The following is a 14,432-nucleotide window of genomic DNA, read 5'->3' on the forward strand; positions in this document are numbered from 1 at the left end:
AAAAATAAATTTTAAATAAGATTATAATAATTTTAATATAAATTATTTTATTAGTAAATAAAAAAAACTATTGTTAAGTTTATTTTAGATCTTTTAGTGTTTTTCAACCAATAAAATTTTTTATTAAGGAGGCAATGTTGCTCAGAGAAAATATTCTTTTATTAAGGAATCCAAATCCCTTAAGTAAAATATATTCACTTAAGAGACACGTATTTAATGATGATGTATTTGTTGTATATATTATATGACTTTTATGATATTATGATGTGTAACTCTTTATGAATATATGACCCTTTCTAGATATGTTGCTCTATGTGAATGTAGTGAGTAACACTTGAGATACTATAATAACTCCAAGAGTAATACAATTAAGAACACAAATGATATATCATGAAAAAAAATGATATATCATGTACTCTGGTTATGTAAATTAGTAAATGAAATATTCAGAAATTGACAAAATGTGTGCTTTTATTTATTAAGTTAAATATGTTTTTATTTTATGAACTTTGACGAAAATTATAATTCGTCCAACTTTAATACGTTTTGATTTATAAATTTTAAAAATAAATGAATATAATTTTTTGTATAATTTATTAAACTTTTTGACGTGTCAAATACATTGAAACATAAATCTATAAAAAAAAACTCAAATACTAACATTAAATATAAAACATAAAACATAAAAATTAAACATAAAAACAAAACGTGTTTAACATCTTCAAAATTATTTTACACAGATTAAAAAAATTATATACATTCATTTTAAGATCTAAAAATTAAAATACATCAAAATTTCATTAATAAAAACATATTAACTTTTATTTATTTATTAGAAAATAGATTTACCTGGACCTTTTAAGTTTTCAATAAAAGTAGTGATAATATAGCGCGATATGAAAAATTATAATTATTTCATTGATTCTTGATTAGAAGTGATTTAATTGTAATTTATTTTGTGTCCTCTAATACTATAATGGGATAAACCATCAGCCGAAATTTTCTCACTAACTAACTATATAATCACCTCAATTTTCTGTCACTACACTCTTTTCTCTTTTGAGAAATATGACGAGTAACATAATTTTTAACATTACATTAACCGCTAGGCTTACAACGTGTACTTTTTTATAAAAAAGATTATTATAACTAATAAAAGGACAAAATCTTTGTGTAGTTTTAGTACTTTAGAGTAATGTGTAAGAATCAAGGAGCCATTTACCACATTTGAAAAGTATCGTAGGTCTCGTATAGCAAAGAAAAGAGTGATAAAACAAAAACTTAAATTGACCGCATTAGAAAAATCATTACCTTTTTGACAGAATTCAGCAAAACTGATTCAAATCTTTATTAAACTGACAAGTGTGACATGGTAATAATTTACATCGTTTACAATTCATATGAAGTTTATAGGACTGAACCAGTTGAAGCAGGGAATGCAATGAAACAACTTCCAGGCTCAACTACTTAGACATTTATTTTCACTTTTCTCAGTATTTTCCTATTGTTATGTACACTAACCAGTTCCACTTAACATAGGCTACATTATGTAAACTCATACCAGAGAATCTAATGACCAATTTTTTCATCACCAGAGTCAGGAACATCATCCACTACACGAATAGGAACGATTGGTATTGCATCCCACCATTCCCTCAACCTTCTATTCCCTGTTTCAGAGGGTTTTCCTAATGTCATAGTGAAGCTTTGGATAATCAGACCCATAAGGAAGAATTTGAATGGAATCACTGCCAATAACACCGCCAACACACCCATAGCCACCATCACTAAATTTGCATGCTGCAAAAGGAACAAGGATATGTATGTATGTAGTAAACAAAAACAACCTCAAATTGTAACAAGTGCTGAAAAAACATGTAAGGAGAAAGGAAGTACCTTTTCAGCCTTTGAAATAAGTATTGACCATATCTTTAGCATTGCTATGTTTGCTATCTGCATCATCTCATGAACAGTGTACAATCCTTGCTGAGCTGAGACAATGCTCTCCAATGTAGACTGATCAGAAGCCATATTAGATCTACTCACTACTATCTCCATGTGTTTCTCATAAATCTTGTTTCTTCTTGCCACAAGCATCTTTCTTATTGCCCAAATCAACAAAACTGCAAATGTCTTGCCAACCCATTCCCTGCCATTATGCAGTGCATGTTACATAGTTGTTCATTCTAGAAAAACCCACTTACAGTAATGAAAACCATTTATGCATCTAACACAATTTGATTGGTATATATATATAAAAAAACTTACATATAGGTGATCACAAGGGATGCAGTAAGAACAGCAAGAGTTAATAATGGCCTTTCCCATGAGAAGATTTGTCGACACCAAGGGACCACAATTTTGAGTGGCTTCAGTAGTTCCTGTACAATGAAATCAGCAAACTAGTGTTAAGTCTAAACTCCAAACTTGTGAAGCTTTCATTCCATTCCAGGACCGTTCTCACATCTGATTCTCAAATGAAGAGTTGATTACAAAACATAAAGCAATCTTTTACCAATTTTGGACAATCACGTGTGCTTAATAGAGTTCAGCAAATTGATGTATGATACTTATGAGCTTTGTTTAGGCTAAACTAAACCCTTACCGTTATAACCAAAACACTGTCAATAACTCCTTCCTCCTTTAATTCTTCAGTGGTAGCTTTAGCAATGAGAATTTCCCTTTCTTCCTCTCTGGATTGTTGGATAGCGGTCTCCAATGAGGGTTCTCCTTCTAAATCGTAAACGCTTTCATCTGCATGACTTGGTGGCTCATCTGTTATTACATCAGAAGCTATTATCTTAGTAATGTTCATACTACTAAGGATAGAACTTGCACTACTAGAATGGCTATAGTTGTTTTTCTTGAGGCTATCCGCGAGCTCTTCCAGTACAAAATCTCCTTTTGGTATCTCATTGTATAGGGAAAATATTAAGAATTTTGTTGGGACAGGAGGTGATATTCTTAGCATTTCTCTTGCAGCATGAAGCCTTATGATTCCCAACATTGTCCTTGCATGCATCTCCCACGTCTGCACTGGATTTTTTATCTGATACTTCGATAAAAACCTGTGGAGAAGCATTATTTCCCTTACTAGAGCAAGCCAATGATCACGTCTTGTAGAACTTGTAAGCTCTGGAAACTCCAGTACCACTGTCTCTGATCTAGAAATTTGAAAAGAAAAAAACTATTCACGTAATTACATTAAGGTGGTACTAACAAACTTAAGCAGAACAACGTTATGACTAGTGTTCTTACAAATCAGCTGACTCATAGACTATGGCTTTGTCATAAAGTTGAGCACCCCAGGGACCTGTGGCACCAGGATTAACACTCTGCTCAACATTCTTGGAGAGGTCTATTTTGAGAGCATCTTCATATTTGATTACTCCAGAAGCCTCAAAGTAAAGACAGTAATTGGTCAGGGTAAGCCTACCTGGCAATTAAAACCAAAGCAACATTTTACATTTTTTACGAATGTTTTTGACAAATTCTAAAACATTATTGGATTAATGATTCGATAGACCAAGCTGCTGACCAGGCCAACTTTGTGTTCCAATGTGCCGAACTACTCTCTGACTCACCACTGTTCCATCTACATGTAATATATATTCATCCTCTGCCAGTTCCACCCCATTTGGTTTTGCCTGTTTCTTCAAATGCCGTATGCACCTGTGGAATCATGAGTTACAAAAAATAAATAATAATAAGAAGTTGAACTTTCTTATATGTTCATCTATCAAATAATAGGTATTAGAAGTGAGTTTTAAGTCTAAAAAATCTCACAAAACCAGCTTGTTAAATATAAAGACTCTAAATACTTTAATATGTTAAAGAATGAGATTTAAGCCTAACTCAAGCCCCACAAACCGGCTTGTAAGGTGAAAATTGCACCAACTTATAAATTGTGAATTGGCCTCTTATTTATTGCTAAACAGTACTCCAAACGAAGCCTAAAAAGCATCAGAGGATTTTCCTAGCTATAATACTAATGAACTGCAAATGCTTGCAAATGGACAAGTTAAAAAAACAACATTTGTCAGATGGGTGCATTACTTGTCCATTTCTTTCAAGAACTTGTCGTATGCTGGAAAATGCAGCCTGTAGCCTGTCGATGCTGTTAGAGTTTCAAAAGTAAATCTTCCACTTGCTACATCTGCAACTAATGGTACTAATGATCCCAACCATACAAATGAATCTTCTCCAACATTGGGCTCATCATTAACCTGGCAACATGATTTATGAATTATGATACCAAAACAGAATTTACAAAGGGTGCAAGGTTACAGATGAAACTATATAAACACCTAAAACCATAAATATTTTGTTTATTTCTATCAAACTGGCTTGGTTAAAATGCAAGAAACAGTATGTATACATCCTTTTTCATGTACATTATTCATAGACAATTTTCAGTTTCATGCATTCAGAGGACAAGACCTGCAGAAGCCTTGAATTCAAACTGATTCTTGAAACAAAGCAGAGGAATGGGGGTGGAGCTTATAAATCCATCATCTCTTTTCATCACTATAATAAGTACAAGGAGAAAGGATTCTCTTACAAGGAGGGGCATGATATCTGAATAGAAGAGAGGGATATCATCCTGTTCTTCAGTGGTTTTCTTAGTTATCTTCTTTTCTTCTTTCTTTTCTTCTTTCATTTCTTCTTTCTCCTTGGCTGTAGGCTCCTGCAAACCTCAAAAGCCTCATTGGATTGAATAACATGAGTAGAAACAAGAACAAAACCCCTTAGATGAAAATTTGTTTCATATTAAAGTTCAGATCAAACAGGACACCAGATCCAATGACCCATAAATTGAAGCTATGTAGTCTTGAAGAATCTTCTTGAGTTAGTAAATGTTAATCTCACATGCCTTATACCAAGAGAATTTGGTAAGTAGCAATAGATTCTGGAACTGATAGCCAATGCATACAAACTTCATTACTAAAAAAACTGAAGCATGAAACAACCACTGCAAGATAATCTTGGTCCCAAATATATTTATCAAACACCTAAATTTTGTCCATTTTAATAGCTTGTTAATTCTACATGTACATTATAACAAAACACAGTAAAAAGAACTATTATTTGTTTGTATTATGATGTTAGTTTTGTATACAAAATTAAAGTTTGTCATAGAGAGAAATAAATATGCACACCGAAAGCTCTTGATCATCGAAGTAGCTAGGTCTCTCCCACGCAAGCATCATGTCATATGTCAACCTGCTAAAGGAGCCATCATAGATGTTTTCCTTTATGTTGGGGCACATTTCATTCACAGCCTTCCCACTGCAAAATTCGATTAAGTTTTTGCAGTAGTCTCCCATTTCAGGCTTCCATCCTCTTTCAAAATCATCCACCAAACTCTCTACCGAAGTATCCAATTTCCTAAGCACCAAAAAGGCAAAGTTAATTTACTAGTTAGCATTTCATGATGATCTTTTCTTGATAACCATGGCAATGATTAACACAACTTGTCTGTGTGACTGCACTCAGTACAAAACATCCAACATCATTCATTTCAAAAACCAATGTTTTGTTGAAATCATTAATTTACACTGTTACAGATCTGTCTGTACTCTATGTGAGAATGTAGACAGGTTTATAAGTAGTATGATCAAGATTCTGAACCACCGTAATAACCAACGTTGACGACATTTCATGATAATCTACCACAAAACTAGAACATGGAATTAATTGGGTCCACTTTAATCTCTCGGAAAACAACTAAAAACTACTCAACATGGAGAAAGTAAAAGAACACGTTAAATAATTATGTTATGATTCTAACAACCTGGTATAAGATTATTACTATGATTAGCAAATGGTACACAAGAGGGTGTAAGAGTAGAGAGATATTACTGTGCACATCTACGGATGACATCCTCCGCAATGGAAGACACATACTTGAGTTTCATCGCCATAACCTAAGTCACGGTTTTTGCCTATAACGTCTCTGAGTGAGTAAAATAAAATGAATGCAAAGAGGCACAAAAAATGGAAAGGTTTGATCTGATAGTAATAGAAAAGAGGGTGATACGTGGACAGGGTCATTAGTTGCCACATTGTATTGACCATGCAACACTTGCTTCTTGCGGTGCGTCATTATCCTTCTTCCTTCTCGTGTGTAACGGTGCTACACAACAGACTCATAAAGATATACATAATAATAGAGATAGACAAAGCTTTTCATGAATCCATGGAAGAAAAAAAAATTGGTTTCACAACAAAACATAAAGATGCAATAGGGTGGTTATTAAAATATTTTCTTAAGAACATGCTTGAAAGTTGTTTATGAGGTCTTTAAAACTAGATTTGTTTTACTTATAAGAACTATAAAACATGAAAAATTTTATATACAAACAAGTTTACTTTATTTTTTCACAAAAAATGTAGTAAAGCAAGACATTAAAGACATGTCGGAACTGCCGATGGAGATTCATTTGGATGATTAGTTTATATTAGATAAAATGGTTGGTTTAACGAATGAAATGAAGTTAGATGGTTCAACTCATCAGTTCAATTTAAAAGTAATTAATAAATAAATTTTGGACTTGCAAAAAAAGTTAACGAAATAATTCAAAAAATTTATTTAAACAATAAGTCACCGTGTTTCAAAACTTCTATAATTGTTAAATAATAACAGAATATAACATCTATACCTATATCTATATATATATATATATAAAAGATTTTTTTTTTAATTTTCTTTAAACTTACTAGCGAACACAAAGTATTCGATTTTTTAATTTTTAAAAAATTTAAAATCAATAACAAATATATAATTTTTAAAATAGTCATTAAATATAAAATTAAAAAAAAATATATGTAAAAAAAATTTAAATAATAATTTAAGACAAAAGAGATTTTAAAATAATTAAGGGTAAAAAAAATGATTAAAAGTAAATTATTTATAAAATAATTAATTTTTAAAATGATTAAAGGTAAAACAGGTATTATGAAATGTAGATAAAAAAGAGAAATCTCCTTCATTATAGATTATGATCATATTTTTTAAAATTTAACCGTTATTTATTTATTTATTTTACTTTAACAATTTTTTAAAATTAAATAAATAAAGATATCTACAAAATTATAACAATTATTTATGTTTATTTTTATAATTATAATTTTATTATTTTTATTATCATAAAATAAATAAAGACACATACAATAAACACATGTATTTTAACTGGTATAAATAATCATTTTTAAGTATCGAAATACAATAAATAAAATAAAAATATGTTTTCTGACGGTTTTAAACAGATATAATGTTTTCTGAAAATAATAACAGTTAAAATATATTTTTCATAACTTATATTATATATATTATTTTAAGTATAAAAAATATCATTTTTAACCATTTCTATTGCAATTTACAATTTTAATCATTTACAAATATTATAATTTTTTTAGTCTGAGTATAAATGAGTGTCTATTCATTCTAGAATACAAATTTTATTCATCTTTATATAATTAGAGTTGTAAAAGGATATTACTATTTTGACTTCAAGTACATTATACATTTTGACTTTCAACAAATTTCTTTCATTAATAATTATAAATTACAGACAATAAATACATTTGTTATTATATAAAATTAGAATGAATTTCAATTTTTATTTTTGTTGTTCTTATTGAAAATAGAACATTATTGAATCAGGTGAACAAAAAGAGTGAAATTTCTTTTTTAAACTTTGACGATAATTAGAGGAGGTTCACTTGCATAACATTAAAGTCGGTAAGAACTTTAAAGTCATGACAAAATATTGATAACTGACATACCGAGGATTTTACTTCAGTGTACAAATAGTTCGTTAAGGAATTAGATGTATTTTTCCTTTTATCCATTTTTTTATACATTATTATAAATTCTTATATTATATCACAGATTTTTCTTATAAATTTGTTAAAAAAAATTCAAGAAAATATTTTTTTTAAACTTTTTTCAAAATTTTTAATTTGCAAGTAATTCCTTCGTATGTAATATTTTTTACAAAATTATAAAATTCGTAAACATTTCTTACAAAATTTATTGCGAATATTACTTTATACAAAATATTTTGTAAGAAAATTGGTAGCAATTTCTTGCAATTTTCTTTTTCACAACAAAATTTGTAAGTATTTCCTAAAAAAAATTTCAAAACAAAATTGGCAGGAAATATAAATATTTTTAGTAGTGATATTTCATATGAATATTGATTTTTATAAAATTCTTCCAAATTCTTTGTAAATAAATTTAGTTCAACTCTACCATGAACAAATTTATGTATTTTTATCTAATTAAATATGACTCTAAAGTTGGTTAAGTATCTATAAATAATGTCCGGTATGGTCTCTCTTCACCATTTATACATCATTCTTAAGTGGCCTTAGAAGAGATAAACAATGTTGAGACAACTATCAAGACCAAACTTGGTTTAAAAAGGTCATGTGTCATAATACCTTTTGGATAAAACCATGACCAAGTTGCCTTCTGGATAAAAGTCTTATGATTTAGCATGATTGGGGTAGGAACTTGATTTGTTTTATCTTTTTAAGGATTTAAGAACACTATAAGAAAATTTAATCCATGTGATTATATAAGTGTTGAATTTTATATTTGTAGGTGTAGGCCGGTAACATCCTAGCCCAACAAAGATGCGCAGATAGTCGGGATCATCCCGGCCAGGTAAGGACCGACCACATCTCGACCGATGAAGGGTGTCCGCTTTGCAGCCCAACAAAACACAAAGCACCATAGGGGCAAGGCAAGAAGGTCGGGTATATCTTGGCCCATTTGACCGTGTATATCCCGACCCAATAATGCTATGGATGGAAAAAAGGATTTATTTGCAAAGGTGCAGAGGAGTAGCACGTAATCTCATTAAATAAGGAAAGAGTTAATCTTTGACAAGGTATATACGAACAAATCTCAAAAAAAGAAAGAGTTGATCCTTTACGAGGCACAGATGAACAATCTCAGTCAATAAGGAAAGAATTGACGCATACAATCTTAGTCAAAAAGGAAAGAGTTGATCATCGAATGCGAACGGCCCGCAAATAATAATAACATGTATACTAAGAGATTAATATAAATTAGGGTCTAGTGACTACAAAGAGGTATGTTTTTCTCACTTTGCTACATACGCCTCATATTGAATCACTACTTGACTTAAGCGTCGGAGTGCCTATAGGTACCCCACCCTTCAGAGTTCACGCAGAAAGCAAATCCAGGGAGAGTCCAGAGAGGAACGGCGGGAGGATCAACACAGGGGATTCTTGAGATTGTCTGGTTCCATACTAAAACAGTGTCGATTAGGTACAATATCTAACAGCAGAACAAGAATATGAACACAAGATAAGAATAATATTAACACAATGAAAAAGATAGAACAACGACTCAACCCGTTTAGACCCGGCTCACACTTGGCCCTTACAACACGGGTCGACCCATCCAGCCTTGTATTTTTAATGCGGACTGAAAAGTCTGGCCCACCTTGCATAAGTGCGGGCCCGTGGGCCTACGTGCCAACCCATTTTTTTTAATTCTTATGATAAAATTTTCAATGTTCAAAAAATTGGAAAAATTTAAGAAGTTCACAAAATTAAGCAAAGACTTTGGGGAGTTGGATGATAAATTAATAATTCAACATTTTCATCATATTCATATTCGTATTTTGACATACACGATGTATTCTTCAAAATTTAGCACATTAAAAAATACATAATACTTATATTTTCCAGTCATACAAGAATTTTTTGGAATGTTAGTGCAAGAGCATAGAAAAAAAGAGTAACTAATATATACAAGTGCAAATTTTTTTTTATACAAGCTTGTGGACCAGCCCGCACGGGTTGTGAACTTCTGCAAATTGAGCTATTGCGGGCCTATGAGTTCACTATCCTGATCTGTCTACGTTATTTATACGGGTCGGCCCAATGAGCCAGACCCAAACTCATATTACCATATATAAGTATGAATGTTTACTTTCAAGAGAAAAGTAAATATTAACAGACAATTCAAAACATATAAGATTGATAAACTAAAAATAAATGAAGGAATTAATACAGTATTGGAAACATGAACACTTAGAGTAATTGTAAAAGTAAAGCAGAGAGAAAATAGAGAGGAAAAACTTACGAGAGAATAAATGTTTTCATGCCCTCTCTTTCGAAGGACTCTCAAAATTCTTTCAATCAATTCAGTATACAAAAAAAAAAAAAAAAAAAAAAAAAAAAAAAAAATCTATGAAGGGAAGAGTTACCTTGGCCTCTAAATTTCTAAGCTTAAATGCAACTCAAATGTCCCTCGGAATAAAATGCAAATTCAAATCTAGAAACCTAAAAGCTTTGGCTTAAAATTTAAAGTGACTTAAAGGAGAAAATTTTGAATTTCAAAATTCAAAATAAAATCAAAGGAAATCTTACTTAATTAATGTTAGGATTAGGTTTTTCACGCTTCGTTCACACTTGTTATGCATAGCTTTCGTGTCATTTCTTTGTTTAACTTTGCTATCTTGGTCAAGAATTGAATGGGCAGCAACTTTATTGATAAAAAATTATTATTTACACCTATTTAACACATGAAAGTAAATTAATAATTTCTGAAATCAATAATCAAGTGAACTTTATTCTGCAAGCATTTGTTTCAGACTAATATGTTAGAAATATTTTTAATATAATTTAAAAAATAAATAATTAAAATAAAAAATTTACTGTTACTCATGTTTTTATAGATCTTTTATGGGTTAATGTTTTTTATGGCCAACGGCTATGTTCTTAATACAATTTACTTTTTTGTCTCCCTTTTCTACCTATAAATATCACATAGGTGCATGGGAAAAAAATACAACAACAGAGACAACAAAAACATTAGAGTTTTCTCAAGAGTGTTATTCTTTTCTTCTCTATACTATCTCTTAAAACATGGTGTTCATAAGGTTCGGAGATCTTTTGCTACACTCGATCGATCTGACAGATTGTTGTATCTTGGGAGAGAATCGTATATAATTTGAAACATATATGATTGTGTATTTGTTTAGTTCTGTGCAATAGGGACGTTTTCTTTCTAAGGATAGCGTTGTGCATGCCTCAATCCAGACTATTCCTATTACTTTCCTCATCTACTTTTTATCTCTTATTGTTATTATAATTGTTGATCTCTTATTAATATTCATTGATTTATATATATGTTTTAGTGTTATTATTGCTTTAATAATTATCATATTATTTCATATTTTTATTATTATTAGTATTATTTGAATAATCATTATTCTAACATAACATAGATTCATCGATTGGACATAGTCATCATTTAGATCATTTAGAGGTTGTTCCCTTTAGTTTGACTATGAAGGTTGATGATAATGAGTTAGTTGACATGACACCTCTTTCTTAGACTTTGTAGCTTGATAAATGTAAGAACTGTTATATAAATATTTTTGTCAAAATATTTAACTTATATTGTGAGTATATATTTCTACCTGAGTTTATTATAATTATTAGTAAAATATATTATCCATTAGGATAAAAAATATTTATTTGACATAATTAAAATTGATAACTTAGTAAAAAATGGCATGAAACTTTAGTTGAAGACACCAAAAATTTTAAATATAGTAAAAAAAAAACTATCCAACTTAAATTTGATTGAAAATGCTTGTTTGACTTTCATGAAGTTTAACTCAGTACTTTTGAAAACATATTTATTACGCCTTATCCAACTTTCAAGAACTTTAGCTTAATAATTTATCAAAATATTTATATTCAACTTTAAAATTTGATTGAAAATGTTTATCCAACCAACTTCATAAAATTTAACATAGTAATTTAACAGAAAATCAGTAAAAAAGAATTATTCAAGTTAACAGTTCAACAAAAAAATTTACCAAGCTATACACTTTAGTAAAAATTGTTTATCAAACTTTATAACCTTTGTTAAGCACAAGTAATACAACAATATGTTAATGTTTTAAATCAAAATAGAAAATATGTGAATACTTCTAATTAATCATTGTTAATAAAATATCTAATAGAAATCATTATTTTATAAATGTGTTTTGTTAAAACCTTGTTAAGAGAACCTTATATCTGATACAATTTAAGATAAATTTGTACATCATTCAATAACAATGGAATAATAGCTTAATTATAATAATTTTCTAAATGTGTTGCATTTCAAGTTCTTGAAATAAGTTTACTAGTCATGCTAACTTGTATGCTATATTTGTTAGGGAATGTAAAATTTGATACAAATGAATCCAATTTTGTATTATATTTTTCTTTTGTTAGATGTTCTCGAGTTTTATCACCTTTTCACCACACTAGACCACCTTTATGGAAAGTTTGTCCTTAGTTGTTTGTGTTGTACTCTTAAGTTGCTATACTTTTAGTGACTTCTTCTTTTATCTTTGTCTCTTATCAAATTTAATGTATTAGTTTGAGTTTTAATCTTAAATTATCATTATTATTATTTTTATCAAAGAATTGTTTTCGTCCAAAATGTTTCTCCTAATTAAACATAAATCATGGTGTTTGATCCGTAAGTAAGTCAGAATGAGGTCTTCTTGGTGAAAGATTAAAAAGTACAATTATCGTTCCAAAAGACACTTGACATCTCATTGGCCCATAAAATTTTTGCATGTTTAAGCTTTTTTTTTATCCTCGTTTAGGATGACGTGATTTCTTAAATGTGTTTAACCATTTGTTTGAGAGTTCTCTATATAAGTGATGATTTTTCAATGGAAAAGGTCATCAGAGAGTGGATTGACTTGAATCATATAGGCTTTTAAATGTCCATTTGGGTCGAATGAGTCATTCTATTTGTTATTGTTGGGGCATTTTCACTTGGGTGAAAGGCTGACAACATGATCTGAGGGTGAACAAATGATATTTGTTGATGATTTTCTTTATAAAATTATTCAACTAAGAGGCTAAGGCTACTTCAAGTTCACCTCAACAAAGCACTTGTGAAGATATTTAGGCATGATCTTTTAGGGCATGTGACTCAATAACTTATCAAGTTGGTTGAAAATCCTACTTCTATTGATCATCTTTGAGTTTCGTGTTTGTTGAGCACGCACCTATATGTTTATTTGGTTACACATATCTTGCAGTTCAGTTTGATGTTGTTGTCAAACAAGTTCCAAATCTTTGGTGAGTTGTACTTGAATTTAAATGTTCTATGTGATTTGTTGTTACATAATTGTGATCATGTCATTGTTTCACCATTCATTTTGAAAAAGGCACTCCACAGTGCATCCAATTTGTTTACTACTAAATAATGACCCATCTTACTGTTTGAGGAAGAAGAGATGATAAATTGAATTCTAGTACAATAAATATGTGCTTCAAAAAAATATTTACTCGAACCCACAGTAGATGCTAAAAGTTCCTACCAAAAGACAAAGCTCAATTGAGATCTCATTTTTAAGTTCATGGACTCCTTAATAACAAGCTTTGACTAAAGTGTTAGGGACTGAATGAAAATCCACCAGAAGAAGATTATCTAATACAATAAACATATTAGAATGATAATAATAATAAATCTTGATAATAGGGTGAATTCTTCCTTTAATATTTTGTGTATTTATAGGTTTATGAACTTCTATATAAAAAAATAACATAAAATATACTTACTTATGAATAAATACTTAATTATTAATTCTTAATTTGACGTTCGAGTTAAAATATATATATATATATATATATATGTATATGTATATGTATATGTATATGTATATGTATATGGGTGGATCTATATGGTGACATAGGGGAGTCACAGCTCCTCCAAATTATTTTTTTTTTAATTTTTTTTATATATATTTATATTTTTTTAAATTATATTTATATATTATTTATATTAAGTTTATATTATGAAAAATTATAATAAAAGATAAAATAAAAAATTTTAATGGAGACATTGATTTATAAAAGAGATTAGGGTTTTTTTTCTGGTTATAAGATCTTTCCACCGTTTAAATTATCATGAAAGTGTGTGAAAAGAAATAAATACAATAGAGATTGAGAAACACATAAATTGATATTGCAGTATACATTATTGCATGATCTTACATATCAAAGTTAATATCTTATTATGATTTATGTATATTAAATTCATGATTCTTTTTAGGATGTTTCTGTAACATCCCAATTTTAGCAGCTTAAAACTAATAAAAATAGGAAGTTTCATCCTAGTTCCACAACAGATAATCCAGTGTACACAATATATTAATATAGTCTTACAAAAGGTATGACTATAAAAATATATCACTTATACACTTAAACTAAACTAATAAACTCTGTACTACTGACCGCTGCTAAAGCTCCCACTGGAAACCTCCTCTTCAACACTAACACGATGGCTCTTTATCCTCCAGAAGTGCCTTTGACACTGCAACCACATCTACTCCCACCGAATAGGTGATCATCGCAAAAGGGAAAACATA

At 29.6% G+C, this 14,432-nt stretch overlaps 1 protein-coding gene across 1 annotated transcript; it reads right to left on the bottom strand.

The window, feature by feature from the left end:
• Positions 1–1,324: 1,324 nt before the first annotated feature.
• On the bottom strand, positions 1,325–5,999 carry LOC114176699 (ArgH (DUF639)). Its single transcript, XM_028061821.2, has 10 exons — positions 5,863–5,999; positions 5,160–5,388; positions 4,562–4,687; positions 4,057–4,226; positions 3,539–3,672; positions 3,259–3,436; positions 2,606–3,164; positions 2,269–2,381; positions 1,897–2,149; positions 1,325–1,800 (listed from the first exon to the last, which is right to left on the bottom strand). The coding sequence occupies exons 1-10, from the start codon at positions 5,922–5,924 to the stop codon at positions 1,570–1,572; spliced, it is 2,055 nt and encodes a 684-aa protein (XP_027917622.2). The 5' UTR covers positions 5,925–5,999; the 3' UTR covers positions 1,325–1,569.
• Positions 6,000–14,432: the final 8,433 nt, after the last annotated feature.

The sequence above is a fragment of the Vigna unguiculata genome, chromosome 1 (genome assembly GCF_037176805.1).
Source record: "Vigna unguiculata cultivar grain cowpea cultivar isolate G323 ecotype 2 chromosome 1, ASM3717680v1, whole genome shotgun sequence".
NCBI lineage: Eukaryota > Viridiplantae > Streptophyta > Magnoliopsida > Fabales > Fabaceae > Vigna > Vigna unguiculata.